Source organism: Eptatretus burgeri, chromosome 7 (genome assembly GCF_056783735.1).
Source record: "Eptatretus burgeri isolate ZD-2024b chromosome 7, Ebu_testis_v1, whole genome shotgun sequence".
Classification (NCBI taxonomy): Eukaryota; Metazoa; Chordata; class Myxini; order Myxiniformes; family Myxinidae; genus Eptatretus; species Eptatretus burgeri.
In genome coordinates this window covers 101,804,166-101,820,147 of record NC_140967.1, presented here as the reverse complement: position 1 = coordinate 101,820,147, position 15,982 = coordinate 101,804,166, and the positions used below count along the sequence as shown (strand labels likewise).

Below are 15,982 nucleotides of genomic sequence, written 5' to 3'. Positions count from 1 at the left end.
GAATGGCTCAGTCATCCATCTAACTTTTTATTTGTACTTTCAGGAATGAAACATGAGATGGAACAATGGAAGGTGAAATGAATTCAGTGCATGTGAGTACAACTGTGGATACAAGGAATTGGGAGCTTTGCTTTGCCAATCCACAAATCCAGAATTTCTAGTCAACCCATCTCACAAACTACGACTGAAACAGCATCCCGAACAATTGGACGACACTTTAAGAAACTTCATTTGCAAAATCCACAAATTGAAACACCTCCACGAATTACCCAAACATGTCGTGGTCGATGATCTTGGTTACGGAGATACTGTTAATCTTCTGAAGTTTAATAATGTGGTCTGGCACAAAGGATGTAAAAAAAAACAAGGTGGGCAATCAAAAGGTGAAATGAACTGAATTGAAGAAGAACAAGAGTGAGAATTGCTTTACAATGCATGTGCCCCTCCGATGTGATATGTTCCAAGTCCAAAAAAGGGCATAATGCTGAAAAATTGATGAAACACCCTGAAACTCGAACTTGTTCTGTAACTTATCATAATGAAGCGATGTACCAAGTTTCAGTTGAATATGTTAAAGGGTATGGGGAAAAAAAGTCTGAAAAACCACAGGTGGGACAGATGGATGAACAGAAGGACGGACAGAAGAGGAGCAAACCTTTCGTCCCCTCCAGTGAAACCGGTAGGGGACTAATAATGCACCTGTGAACACGAACTCTGTCAAGACACATAGAGTCAGTAATCCAGGTCTGTCTCAGGGTGGTGGTGTGTGTCACCAAAGTACAGAAGAACAACTACCAGGCGGAGTACCGCACTGCTTGCTATGTGATAAAACTGGTGGAAAGAGCCAAAGGAAGGCTATGACATTTGGCCTTGATGCCAAGAAAAGAAGATCTTCTGCAATCATTGGGGACAGACTTTGATTGGGAAGCTCTCTGCTGGTGACATTATAGTCATAGATGCCATGTATCATTTGAAGTGCCTTGCGAAGCTTCACCGACAGGCTGTAAGCATTGAATCTACTGAAGCTGATGATAACCACCAAATTAGATTCCTGAAAGCACAAGCATTTGCTGACTTGATTGACCACATTGAATCCCAATGAGGCACTTGGACAGTTTTCAAGATGGCAGAGCTTACCAACATGTATTCATTTCACCTTCTCTCCCTGGGTGTGGATGGATATGTTCACACCACTAGACTTCGTCATAAAGCGACAGCTGCAGTTCCAGATCTTATCGAAGTAAAGTGTCCATCAAACTGCACTGATTTAGCATTTGACAATGACGTCAGCAAGGCTCTATAGGAGATGCCAGATGATTGTGACACTGAGGCGATTATCTTGGTCAAATCAGCCAAGATACTGCAACAGCATATGCTAGACATCAAGTTTAATTTCACAGGATCCTTTTCACCTGAGAGTGAAGTCAAGTCAGCGCCATCCATACTTTTGGCCTTCCAGCAGATGTTGCTCGATGGTCCAGGTATCATGAAGGGGCAAGCTCCTCCAGCTACGGCTTCAGTACCTGCTGCAGCGCTGTCTCTCTCACAGCTCATCATGTACAACTCAGTGAAGCAGCGGCTGATATTGTATCATCTCTGAATGAAAAGGGCAATAAAACTGCATGAGCTGTGTGGCAACAAATCCCTGATGTAATGTGGGGACAAAGATGCATGTGAGCTGCTCCAAGAGCTCACAGAATCCATATTCTCCACCATCCAAGAGTTTGTGGTGAAAATATATGATCTTGATGGCTGCGACTACCACGTGGGTATTATGAAAGCCTAAAATTTCAACTATCACGTCACTGCTACAAGCGTTGATAAACCTTATGGATATATTGTAGATGTATTGTGTGTACTCTCTCTCTTTTCCAGAACCGTGATTTCGATCACCTGCCTCCAGGTAGTGACACTCCACCCAGAATGTTCTTCGAGCTTTCTACCGGGGGTTGGGGGGGTCATATCTGGGCAATGCACTGATCCACTGCCCTGCTCTACAGGATCCATCGTTTTGGGGTTTACAGAAGGTCTCGAAGTGTTGGCAATCAGTTTGGATCTCCAAGCCAATCATCTCAAAAGTTCTGAAAAAGCTTGTGAGCTGCAGTTGCACAAAATTGTGCAAGGCTCCCTGCAAGTACTATGTGGCTGGTGTCCACTGTACTACACCCTGCAACTGTCATGGTCTTTGCTCTGGGAAGGCTCATTTCTGACACTGTTCAGAGCTGTAGAGATTACGTCCGATTTATGTTATGTAATCAGCCTCCTCCTCCACTGACGAAGTCACCAATACCGGGTGTAGTGGCATGCGCCTGTAATCCGGCTACTCGGAGGCTTGGGTTGAAGGATCACTCGAGGACGGGAGCTCTGCGCTGGGCCGTGCTATGAGAGGGTGTAGGGCAGCCCGGAATCATGGCGAAACCCAATCCTTACCCCTGTGTCGTAAGAGGCGACCAGGGTTGCGTCAGGAAGGGCATCCGGCATAAAACCTATGCCAAATTAGTATGCGGATCATAACGGATGATCCGCTGTGGTGACCCCTAACGGGAGCAGCCAAAAGACGAGCAACACACTGACAAAGTCACCAGAGGCATTATGTTTTCAGGTTGTTTGTACATCCATGCAAATTTTCTCTGTTTTCTTTGCAACCGCTTATCCAATTGACACAATTTTCACCAGAGGTGTGACCACTCGTGTAGAACGTTTAAATGAAAATGATGTCACAGGTCACAGTGTGACAGCCATGTTGGAAAAAAAGGAAACACTTTGGATGTCTATCTCCAAAATCACTCCATGTAAAACCAGAGTTGGTGTCAAAGCCACCCACCCAATGCTTGCCTGTTTATACATTTATCAGACTAGTCTAATTTTTTTTTTAGAAAGCATTGCAGTGAAGTCTGATCCAAATAATATTAAAGCAATATATGTATTTGTATATTGTAATCAGTAAAAAAGTGTGGTAGATAAAAACATTATAAAGGAAATAACTTGCACCAAAAACTTTAACATTTTCACGCTCACGCCAAGGGGTATCGCTATAGCTCTCTGTTCTTCGAACAGGCGAGCTAAAAAATTTAAACTTGTTTTTTTTAAAGCCTTCAAAAATCTTTGCCAAAACTGCTGAATAGATCGAGGCAAACATTTACAGGTATGATCACCGATCCATGAGGAACAAAAAGTTCTCCACCAATGACATCATAAGTCACATGGCTTGGCAGCTATTTTTTTGAAGAATAATCCTTTTCAAAAGAAATCTTCTCCAGAACGGCTGGATAGATCAAGGGGAACTTCACACATGTTCCCCAAACCTTGGGTATACCAGCGTGTTCACGAATAATTGATAGGTCACATGGTCCGGCAGCCATATTGGATTGAAAGAAAATCTTTTTAAAATGTAAATTTCTCTTGAACCGCTTCATTGATCGACGTGAAACATCACAGCTATGATCTAGTAGTCATGGCGAATATGTGTTTTAAATTTCAAGCTCATTGGATGCATGTTCTGGTAGCCAGAATTATTTAATGTTTTGAATCTGGGATCAGCGCTTGTAATAAAACTTTGGTACAAGTACGTATAAATGATATAATAATGTTGGCGGAGGCAAATCTGTCAATGTTGAAGAGTGCTCTTCTAGTTTATTCTGTGTTGATTCTCTCCTCCGAGGGTGTGAGCTTGACCTCACAAAACAAGGTCACTTTTTCATTGGATATCCCATCATCAAAAACATACATATAGGGTCTAAGATCATGAAGATAAATGATCTAGAACCTGCAATATGGCAGGAATTGTGACATTTACCTCATGAAATATTACATTGATGTTTGCTACAGGGTATGACCTTGACCTTCATCACATGGTTACTGCCAGTGAATAGCCCATCATCAGAAACAAACATAAAGTCGAAGATCTGATCTGGAACCTGAGATTTGGCCAAATTAGTTTGGATGCTGACCGCTTAAGGTGGCCATTTTGAATTTATGCAAATGAGGCTCAAAACAGGTAGACTCAACATGTGTCCATTTCTTAAATGTTTTCTGGTATTATGAAGGACCTCCATGCCAAAGGGGATGGCTGTACTATGATTTGCAGGTTACCTTGGCTTAGAAAGCCAACTATGCAGGCAAAAAGCATCTCATGCCTTACCTCTGCTTGGCCACAGTCTTCTTCTCCCATCTTACACCGCATTGTTCCCGCCAAACTGACCGTCCCGATCAGCACTTTACCTGTGCATCAGCAACTTGCATCTTCCGATCACATTGTGCCTTCAAGAGCTTACTTGCCCCAATGTTCTTCATCATGTGAATCGGTATTGTCGGCACCTTAGCGGGGTATATTTATTTATTCACTTATTTTACACAAATTTGCGTGCCCCCTCATCCATATCTGTGTCCGTTGACCACTTGACCCGTACAAATTGAGTGTCTCATGTAACCTCTTCCCTGTACTTTTTATAATAAACCTCATTATAATTATAAGAGACATCTTCCTGCCTGCTGCTCTCGCGAATCCTGTGGTGGAACGCCAGATTTTTCATTGAATGATCCTTGGGGAACGGTAACCACAAGTTAGAATAACTGAACATAGTACAAAGCAACGTTTCAGAAATCCATGGAGGTATTTATAAGACGTCCGACGCAGATGTAAACACGTTGGTGAGCTTCAGAAGTGACAACAAGGTAGTCGTGAAATTGAACCAGATTTGAATCTTTACAAGTCAAGGATGAATAGGACCATCACGTGTGTGTATATATGGCTTTTTATTTTGCCTTTTTAAGAGTGAAATACATGGAAGCAGTGTTACACAACCACCACCACCCCCACCCCCCCCCCCAACTCCAACCAACACATCCTTTCCCAACCCCCAACCAAGCATGGTACACACAAAGTTTCAGCACTACTAAATCACCTGCACAAAACTATAAGAAATTAAACCTTTTCAAAATGACAAGGCCACATTAACTGTGGTTGAATTAAGTAGGACACGGAGAATATCACAACACCAAATGTCTAGAACCTTCAAAAAAAAAAAAAAGGATGGATTTCTTAACTTGGTAAAGGCTGAAGCTTATACTGTCCATCAATACAGTAAGTCCGCAAAAGCACCGCCATCTGGAAATCTTATCCTGAGTGCAAAATCTATTTTAGCTCTTATATGAGCCTTGACATTGTATATAGAAAAATAAAATAAAATAAAAAAAACCAGGTGTGGAATTAATATTTTAATGTTGGAGTGTCGAGACAGAGAGAGTGTGTGTGTGCGTGCGTGCGTGCGTGCGTGCGTGCGTGCGTGCGTGCGTGCGTGCGTGCGTGCGTGCGTGCGTGCGTGCGTGCGTGCGTGCGTGCGCTTTTTTTTGCAGAAACCCAAATCTTGCCATACCAAATGCCAAATGCATACTCGAGCTATGAACTGTTTAAAGAAACCTCAAAATCAAATAAATTAAACATCTGGATGAATTCCAGTTCCATTGTTGGATTCTCACCAAACGTCGTAATCGTTTAATGTTAACACAAAAGTACAAAGCCCCTCTGAACACCCTTCATTAGCCATGCTGTCCCGTTTAACACAGTTAATAATGTTAATAATTTAACACATGTTAATAATTTAACAACCAGAGTGGTTCTTGAACCCCAATCATTGCGAGTCCGTTTTCATGTATTAGTGATGGTTTCCCAAAATGTTACGCACAAGGAAATACAGTACAAACTCATCAAGTGGTACCGAGACCTTTGTAAGAGCACAAGGGATGTACTGGTCCAGAGGACAGGAGGTTGTGAAGACCAGGACTGGCAGAAATTAGTCATGGAAGGGTAGAATAGGATTTCTCTCCGAACAAGGCAGGTCAAAGGTCAAGCAAGACGAGCTCTTCCAAGTTTCTTTTGCCATTGTATGTACAGGTATAAGCAAAGCTTGTTGTGGAATATTCCTTAAAAAGGCACAGCAGTAATAACCCCTCATTCGGTTGTGCAAGTCAATCAACGTGGCGGCTTGAAAAAGGAAACTACGACCGACTACTCATCTCCATGAAGGCTCGCGTCGGTCTGCATTAGCGGACAAAGTCGACTATGGACTTCATCAACTACAAATTCATAAGGAGAGCATGTTAACCGCCATGGGAAGCGAGGTGTGCCTAACTTTGGGAACGCTGCCTTTTGGTCCAAGGTTGGGCTGATGCTCGACACGCTAGCCACATCATTTCACACAGCGGTTAACATACTAGTACAAACCTGTGGTTGATAAAACCCATTGTTCTTCAATCAATGGTTCCCTAGGCAACAGTAGGCCCCATCACAAACCATACATCTGCCATTTTATACCCGATATAAAATTACATCGTACCATACATAGCCTCTCCAGCAATTAAATTGCTTTCATCTCACAAATGACTTCCCTTTTCACCTTCTATCGTAATTCCAAGCATCGTTTCAAATGTGAATACACTCTTCCTGATTCAAGGCCACCAGAGCCAGCCTTGCTATTTCATTAGTTGTTAAAAATCGATGTCTTATCTAGGATTCCCTACCAGAGGTTAGAAGTAAATACAAGGAACCGTATTGTGTTATGATCCCATGGACAAGCAGTCATGTGGCCCGTTTGACTGACAGTGCACTCATTTGGCTCTTTGTGCCGGATTTGATGACAAAAGCAACACTGGAAACACTGACGACATGCTGCGCAGGGGGCAAAACACCCAACCTCCTCGTCAGCACCGTCACGACACCACGTGCAATTCCATCATTTATGGGCCAATTTTAATGCTTGCAAAACTACTGTGGAAGCTCACATGAGGACGAAAAAAAAAATAAAGAAAAAGGAATAACCGTATAAAATAGGAGTCTTATTGGTGTGGCGAAAAATTTAACGTTGGCGAGCCAACAAAGTATCCCTTTAATAAAATGCTTGACTCCATCATGCAGCACTGTAACATGGCGTTACATCTGGAGAGTCAATCCATCACTAAACTTTGTCATGACTAAACCTCAGAGCATGACCAGCTTGCTGTACAACATACGCTTGCCTTCAAAATAAACGTTTCCATTCCACCCAATAATTGTAAACACAGCTCATTAGCAGCCACTTGCATCTAAATGCCAACACTGAATCTAGAGATAGATGTTTGCATAGGCCCCACACCTGTATGTCGACGCGACATGCAACACCATGAGCATGAGGGGTGCCGTCCCTCATGGCCGATAGAAACGCAGAGGAAAGTTCGAGCAAAAGTCTGTCATCGAAAAGAAATTAGGAATTCTCGAATTTCAGGCGTACTACACATTATCTGCGTCCCATCGCAAAAGGTGCGGCGTTTTGGTCAAAGGTCATTTTACATAAATATACCACAGTCAATTCGCTTACATTGTTCGTTTCCAAAATTATTGCAGCATTGTTCACCTTTGTAATAACCACCCTCACCCCCCCCCCCAAAAAAAGAACAAAACTACCCACAGTATAATGTACTCTCGGTTATGTCAGCAATACCAAAAGGGTTCAAAAAGAAAGTTGTTAATGGATAAATAAAATTCAATTGGAACTGTAAACCTCTACCGCTTTGTAAAAAGTTGCAAAAGCAAGCAGCGTCAAACAGCAAAATAAGACAAGGAGTTAAAGTGCCCGTTCCACACTAGCGTTTCGCTCAAACCTGTGCTGTCAGAAATCACCATCAACATAAGTGCAAAGCATCTTTGCTAGTCCAAACCGGCACGAGTGGCGAACGGTTCCTTTTTTTAAATCCTCCAGGTGCAGAGGAGCAAGGTGGCAAACACATAGAGACTCCTCTTTGGCCTACGGTCAATCCTCTTGTCGATTGGTAGGCACGGGAGAATTTGTCACCGGTGTGTCCCCTCGCATCGCCATCCGATCTAGTTCAGCTTGGTATTCGGACATCGTAGCTTTGGATCCTGAGTGAGAGATGGCGAAAATGCCAGAGAATGAACAAAGTTCGGAATGGCACAAGCTTTTGTTCCTGCAAAAGCTAAGAGTCCAACAGACATTGATAACAAGCACAGGAGGCAAAGAAAAAGAAGAAGAAAAAAAAAAATCAAGCAGCAGGAGAAATGGATGGTTGACTGGAGAAGAGAAATGGAAGAGAAAAAGTAAAAATGGAGGATAAGAGGGAATCAGTGATGAGGCATGACCATGCATGATATGGAAATGGAGAAGCCCACCCCAGATGGCATCATTGTGCCTATTATCGTGTGCCCAGATTTTCCAGAATTGAGCCAATTATAAGACGAAGCGCTTATTCAACAAGGGATTGGTTTATTCTTCAAACATCCAGGAATATAGAAATTGTTATAAACACGGTGGTCACAAATAGAGAAATGCAACTGAGATTTGATGGAAGGTAAAATGATGGGGTAACTTGCAATGGCATCTTGGCTGCAATGAAGGTGGGGGAAAGGTGGTCAGGAATAAACCATGTGTCATGAGACCTTACTAATAAAACTCCTACAGGTAACTCGTGTTGACTCGTTAATATATTTCATTTTAAACGATGCTTAACATAAATCACTTGCTTGAAGCACTGAAGTTTTTGGACTGGCAGAGGAGAAAAGGGCAAGGAAAAGGAAAAATAAAAACTGAATTGGTAAATATATCAAGCAGGGAAAAGTGGGAGGACGTGGATCGATTCCATACAGACCTTTTTGCCATGAGCATCTGGCCGTGTGGTTGTGTGCATGAGGAGAAAGACAGAGGCAGGGCGAGAGAACAGAGGAAGACAAGCAGGAAAGGGGGAGGGTATAGTCTGTACACACGTACACACACACACACACACACACACACACACACACACACACACACACACACACACACACGTTAAGATGATCACAACTCACCATTCAATCATTCAATCATTTTAGTAACTGGTTCGGAGAAACAGGGACACAATATGTGCATCATTGTCACGTCATGGGTGGAAGTGGGATTTATACTCGTGATGCATGTTGACGACAAGTCATTTCAGACTGCTCTGGGTTTTTAAGTCCCCTCCAGCCCAATTGAGAATGGCAGTGTTGAATGGAATCCTACCGGTTTAGCAGCATCTTCAACAACCCATCCTTGTAAATATTAATTTTGATTCAATGCAGGTACAGTGCCTTCAGAAAGTATTCACACCCCTCGACTTTTGTCACATTTTGTTGCATTACAGCCTGAATTTAAAATGGATTAAATTAAAATTTCATGTCACCGATCCACACAAAATACCCCATGATAAAGTAAAAATATACCATCAGAGATGGGGAATCCCCCGCCGTTGAAAAATAATTGAAATCAGATAAGCGGTTTTGCATTTATTACAAAATTTATCACTATCACATTTATCACTGCCCTGCATAAAAAAAAAGGTGCAAAAACAGATCCCTGTAACTACAGACCAATCAGCCTTCTCCCAATCATCAGCAAGGTGATGGAATCCATCATCGCTTCAGACATGAAATCCTTCCTCTTCTCCAATGGCTTGATTTCCAATCATCAATTTGGTTTCAGACCAGGTCACTCTACCCTGGATATGCTGCTTCTGCTCTCCCATCAATGGATGGAGGTCCTCAATGCCAGACAGGAAATCCGAGCCGTATCCCTGGACATATCACGTGCTTTTGACACAGTCTGGCACCCTGCCCTACTCACCAAACTCTCTTCCCATGGTATTCAAGGCCATCTCCACTCATGGCTCGCAGACTTCCTCTCCTGTCGCAGTCAACGTGTGGCCCTAAATGGAGTTCTTTCATCCCCTCTTCCTGTGCAGGCTGGAGTTCCTCAAGGTAGCGTTCTGGGCCCTGTTCTTTTTCTGGTTTTCATCAATGATCTCTCCGACTCTCTGAAAAATCCTCTATTTCTCTTTGCCGACGACTCCACCCTCTGCCGTACCATCTGTCATCCCTCAGACCGGCAAGCAGCAGCTTCTTCGCTCACTGCAGATCTGGATAAAATCACAAACTGGTCCAACACGTGGAACATGTCTTTCAATCCAGACAAATCTCACACTCTCACTATGTCTCTTCGAAAGGACCGTTTACAAAACCCCCCCATCCACTTTCTCAACAATCCTCTGGAAGAAGTCTTTTCTTTCAAGCTTCTAGGACTCACTATCTGCCATGACCTTTCCTGGGAAAGTCACATTTCCAACCTCGCCTCAAAAGCCAGTCGCCGACTGGGAATCCTCTGTCGTGCTAAGTCCTTCCTCGGCCCTCTTGAGCTCCTGACCACTTACAAAGCTTTTGTCCGTAGCCTGATGGAGTACTGCTCTCCCCTCTGGGCTGGTGCTCCTGCCTCCCACCTTTCTCGGCTTCACGCTGTCGAAACCAGGGCATTTAAGATCATCGGCATCTCCCGCAATGAAGCTGAGTCTTTGGGCCTCTCACTCAATCACCGCAGGTTTGGTCGGTGGTCTTTCTGTCTTCTACAGACTCCTCTCCAGCCTTGCCCCACCTGCTCTCTCTGCGATTTGTCCCCACCATATTTCCACAGGGCGCTCAAGGTCCGCCAACAACCCCCTTCTGGTAAAACTACCAAAATCACGAATCACTGCTCATCTTCACTCTTTCATTCCTCTTTTTTTCCCGCCTTTGGAATAAACTTCCTCACTATTCTTTCCCATTCTTCCCTCCAGGCTTTCAAAACAGCTGTTCACCACCACCTCTTATCTTCCCCCATCCAAATCCTCGATCTTTTCTACCCCCGATAATCCACCCAAGCCCTCTTCCTTCATTTCTCCTGCTTTCCTTCCTGAAAGTCCCTGAAATGTCCATCTTCTCTTCGCCATGTTCCCCGTCCCATCCCCATCCCTCTCCCTTCCACAGTTCACCTAATGTGTCTGTTCCCCACTGTTTTCTCCCTTCCACTCCCACCCCTCTTGTCTCATGCCTCCTTGCTGTGAGTTGTGTGTTAGCTCTCATATGAGCCTCGACCAAGGTATACAAAAAAAAAAAAAAAAATTCAAGATGGCCACCCCAGTCGGCCATCTTGGATCCGGCCATGCCCCAAATCAATAGGGTTCTTCCTTTTCAGGTGGTACATGTGTGACCAAAATTTAAAATCGATATGGCGAACAGTTTGAGTTATCGCACTCACAGCTATAAGTGTTGACGGCCGGACGGACAGCCGGACGACCTGGGTGACAACAATATCCCCCTTCCGCCACGCGGCGAGGGATAAACATGATTTTAGAAATTTTGCCAAGAAGGATCTTGGTCATGGATGCGACCAAGAACCGAATGACCACTCTGACAGAACTACAAAGTTCCTTGGCTGAGATGGGAGAACCTGCCAGAAAAAGACAGACAGTCTCTGCAGCACTTCACAAATTTAGGCAAAATGGGAGAGTTGCCAGATGGAAGCCTCTCCTGAGAAAAAAAAAAAAGCACCACAGCATGCCTGAAGTTTGCAAAAAGGATCCGTGAAAGACTCCGAGAGCATGAGGTAAAAGATTCTGTGGTCCGATGAGACGAAAATTGAACGCTTTGGCCTGAATGCAAAGCACTGCATCTTGTGGAAACCGAGCACAACCATCTAACACTATCCCAACCATGAAGGATGGTGGTGGCAGCATCATGCTATGGGGATGCTCTTCAGCTTCAGCGACTGGGAGACTTGCAAGGCTTGAGGGAACAAATGAATGGAGCCAAATACAGGTAAATCCTTGAGGAGAACCTGTTTCAGAGTGCAAAAGACCTTAGACTGCGGCAAAGCTTAACATTCCAACAGGACAATGACTCCAAGCATACAGTCAAAGCAACACTGGAATGGCTTCAGAACAAGAACGTGGAAGACCTTGAGTGGCCCAGCTAAAGCCCAGACTTGAACCCCATTGAGAATCTCTGGAAAGACTTGAAGATTGATGTTCACTGAAACTCCATCCAACTTGACAGAGCTTGAGCAAATCTGCAAGGAAGAATGGGAGAAAATCCCCAAATCCAGATGTACCCCAAGAAGACTCAAAGCTGTATTCGCTGCCCAAAACGCTCTTCGTCAAAAGACACTAAGAGATATTTAATGTCCACCAACTAATGCTAGCAGATGTGACACCTGGCTTCACGTGCACCCGAGGTAAGGCACACTTTGTGATGGAAGATCTTGCCCAAGAAGCACCAAACTGACAATTTGTCAGATCGGGAATCGAAGCCAGACGAGAAAACTCAGAGAAGTGTGTTACTTGTGCACAATCCTATCAGGATAACATGGCAATGTTTGAACAGTTTTTGATCACCAACCATCAAGCAGCTTCTGTGGCTTGTATCAAGTTTTATGCCACCTGCTGTTCACTCGCACCCCTCCCACAACCACGTTGCACTGTTACTGGTAACGAACCACCTCACCTGATTATGCTGAGCCAACCTGCAATTTTTACACTGTGACATCATACTTTGGAGTCCCCAACCCTCGCAACCCCACTTGCCCTCCCACACCTGAATATTTTCCCCAAAGCAGCTTTGCAGAAGAAATGCTTCACCACCCTAAAAAAGAAACTTCTGATGTGGCCACGGAACAGTCGAAGAGTGATTGGCTGAATCGAATCCGTTGGCGGGAAGATGGTACTTCGCGTCTAAAAACTAACAGCCATGGCAGTGGGAAGATGATGTCCCCATGTCAGCAATGAAAAATTCATTGACAATGATGAAAACTAGAGAGGTCATAGAACACAATGTCCCTTGCAGTGTTCAAGTATATACTTCAATTTTAATTTTAAAAATTTTCAAAGATTGTTAAAAAGAAAATGCGGAAGCTTAGCGTGATTGAAGCAGTGTTAATAGATGGGGGGCAGTCAATAAGTAACCTTAAAATGGCGATATAAATTTGAGAATGTAATGCGTGTAGTTGTAGACATATGTTATATCTAAGGGTAAGAGTCATGTTTTGCCTGTTTTAGATCTGGCAACATTGAGCGTATGACGTCAGTAGTGCAGTTCCAAGATGGCGGCTCCCTTAGAAGCATGCACCAGGGAGGAAAAACGTTCTGTCATCCATTTATTGGGAAGGATGTGAATCCCAGTGAAATCCATCGCAGAATGAAAATGCAATATGGTGACGCATGTTTAATAGCTGCAGCAGGTGTACAACTGGGCCAGGAAGGCTGTTTTCCATTGGCCCCGGGGCACAATCTGGACGGGTCACCACTCCGACGCAGGATCCTCGAACGGCTCATTCTTCCTAGCATACTGGTACTCATTTTGCCAACCTCGGAAGGATGACAGGCCGAGTCAACCCACATGGTGTTATCTTAACGGCATAACAGGGGCTCAAACTCAGGACGCCAAGATCTTAAGCCATACGCGTTTACCGTTCAGCCAACACCAGGCTTTACTTCCAGAATAAAATTATAGAACTAATGAGAAAAATGAGTAATAACCTGAAGGAAGGCACATACTGCACCGGTGCCCAAGATGACAATACAGCAGATGTATTTAAAATTATATATATTTATTCATAATCCCTTCTGGAGCCATATCTACAATAATAAATGTCAGAGTGTATGCCAGTGTGTCACCTCCATAACTCCAAAACCATGAAACCGAGCGGCCTGAAACTTTGCATGCATACTAAGGAAATTCCAAGGGAGTGTATGAATGAAAATTTGATGTTTGGGTTAATTTAAACCCCCATTCTAAAGATAATTAATGGCATTATTTAATTATCTTTTATCAAGACATCATCCTTGGTCACCTCACTGTCCCTGGGGTCACTGGGGTCTCAATTCACCATTTTTTTTTTTGGTCTGCTCGACAATGCCTCGACTTCGAACAGGCTGCAATGGTTTCTTGACGATAACGTTTTTTTTTCCCACTTTCCTCACTTATATCATTGAATGCCTCATCATCCCTACAAATTGCTGGATACATCGCAATGCTTATAAACGCCTGAAGACACGAGCGTTTGTGGCTTTATTTCATTTCCACACATGCGATAACCTCTGGAATCTCTTAATCCGAGCCAAATTCCAAAATATAAACTGCAGAATTCACCTTAGTAGCAATTCCGACTGTTGAAATAAATAAAATTAAATTAAAATGTTCATTTGTCCAATTCGGACATTGATTGGCATTCTGGATTTATCCGGGAGGTGTATAATTTGAACCAACGGCGATCGCTAATCGCTTGCCGTTCCTCATAAACCGTTTCGTTGGAGTCCTTGCTCGAGTGCTTAAGCCACTTGGCGAGTGCACTTCAAGCTGCTTGGATGTTAGTTTGTAAACCATGGCGATATACAGCAAAAGTACCCAAACTGTCCCTCTGAAAAACACAATCAAAAATACATTGATCGACCACTTGCCTGTGTTGCGCCCCATGGTGTCGTGCGGTGCCAAGCCTGCCATTCCTGATCAACCGATGGATGGAGGGAACGATGGAAGGAAGGAATGGATGGATGGACGAAACCGATGCTTGTAAGCCATAGCGAGACAGTAGACGGCAGTGTAAATGAGTTTTATCACAGCTGTTGTCGTTTTTGAAAATAAAATACAAAATTGGCATTTAAGAGAATATTAGGAGATAATAAAACTCCCCCATCATGAGTATCACTCACCACCCCTCTACCCCCCCACCTCCAACCAATCACTCTCCCGCCATAGCTCCCCCTTCCTCGCTCCCTGTTCTCCCCCTTCCTCCCCCTCACTCTACCCCTTCCTCCTCTCTCTACTTTCTTCTTCGATATGCAAAACATGATGAAAACAGCAACAAAAATTATTTTTTAGACGACCTTGACCTTTTCACCTCAAAATAGGCTTCAGTGACCCAATATGCAAACCCTGTTCAAATTTCAAATCAATCAGATGAAAATTGATGATTTTATGCAACCTTGACCTGAGACCTTTTGATCTATGAAAACAAAAAAAAAAACAAAAAAAAAAAACAATTGGCTTCTAGCTTTTGATTGGTGAACCAATTTTGTGACCCAATCTGCCAATTATAAAAGTTTCAGGCCTATTTGATAAAAATGGACAATTTTATGAGACACTGACCTATGCACCAAATTATTAATTTAGCTTCTCCATCTTCTCATAATAAAGCTTTGTTAAAAATTTGATGACAAAAGCTCAATTGGTTCGAAAAAAAGAAAAAAAAGTTACGGCCCAGACAGGGATATACAGAAGTGATTGCAAAACTCAATCTCCCAGTGTGTGGGGTGGGTAGAGGGGGGAGGGTACGGGCTTACGAGAGAGAGCTCATAAAACACCTTACCCAATGTAGTGTTGAAGAATATAATTCAATTGAAACTAGGAAGCAAGTGAAAATGCAAAGTCCTTCCACTTTGTATTTGGACTTCTTCTTCTTCTTCTTCTTCTTCTTCTTCTCCCTCCGTATGCTAAATGGTACCTTTGACCCTTTGACCAAATTCTTAATTTGTCTTCTCAATATTCTCATAATAAAGCCTCCCAGAGAGGGAACATGCTCTCAACGCCCCACAACTGTCAATCAAGAACGGACGAGCGACACCATAAGTGGGACGTTTGCAAATAATTGACCATAAAAATTACCCCCGTGCGGGGGTGACGGTCATCTCTATAATGTTTTTTACTATCATAATTATCGATGAACCGTTGCCAGATATCTCCTAAAATGACAGACTAGATAGGTTTTGAAAATGTCAACTTTCACAACTTTCGTGACCTTCACCCTGACCTCGAATCCGGGAAAAAAAAATGTCGTTGGGTATCACTCATCGACCTCTACCCACATACCAAATTTCATCAAGATCGGAAGTAAAAAAAGTTTTCTTTGTACCGGGAGGTGTTTTGACCATCTTCCAGGTTATGTGGCGGCCAAACGGGACGGAAATTCAAAAATCTGTCCGGTTAGATACAAGATAATATTTCTTACTATCATAATCAATAAACAGTTGCCGAATATCTTGTAGAATGGCAGATGATAGGTTTTGAAAATGGCGATTTTTATAACTTACATGACCTCGACCCTGACCTTGAACCCGGACAAAAGTTATATCGTTGTGCAACACTCATCGACCTCTACCCACATACTAAGTTTCATCA

At 43.3% G+C, this 15,982-nt stretch overlaps 1 protein-coding gene across 2 annotated transcripts in view; it reads right to left on the bottom strand.

The window, feature by feature from the left end:
- Positions 1–5,075: 5,075 nt before the first annotated feature.
- Positions 5,076–15,982, bottom strand: part of LOC147023929 (cytoplasmic dynein 1 light intermediate chain 2-like) — a 32,014-nt gene continuing 21,107 nt past the window's right edge. Inside the window, exon 13 of one of the 2 annotated variants that reach the window (XM_085889942.1) lies at positions 5,076–7,894. In XM_085889942.1, the coding sequence (XP_085746068.1) occupies positions 7,785–7,894 (110 nt within the window). In that variant the 3' untranslated portion in view covers positions 5,076–7,784. Of the gene's footprint in view, positions 7,895–7,925; positions 8,743–15,982 lie in introns of those variants that run through there. The other variant, XM_085889941.1, reaches the window with a different exon arrangement.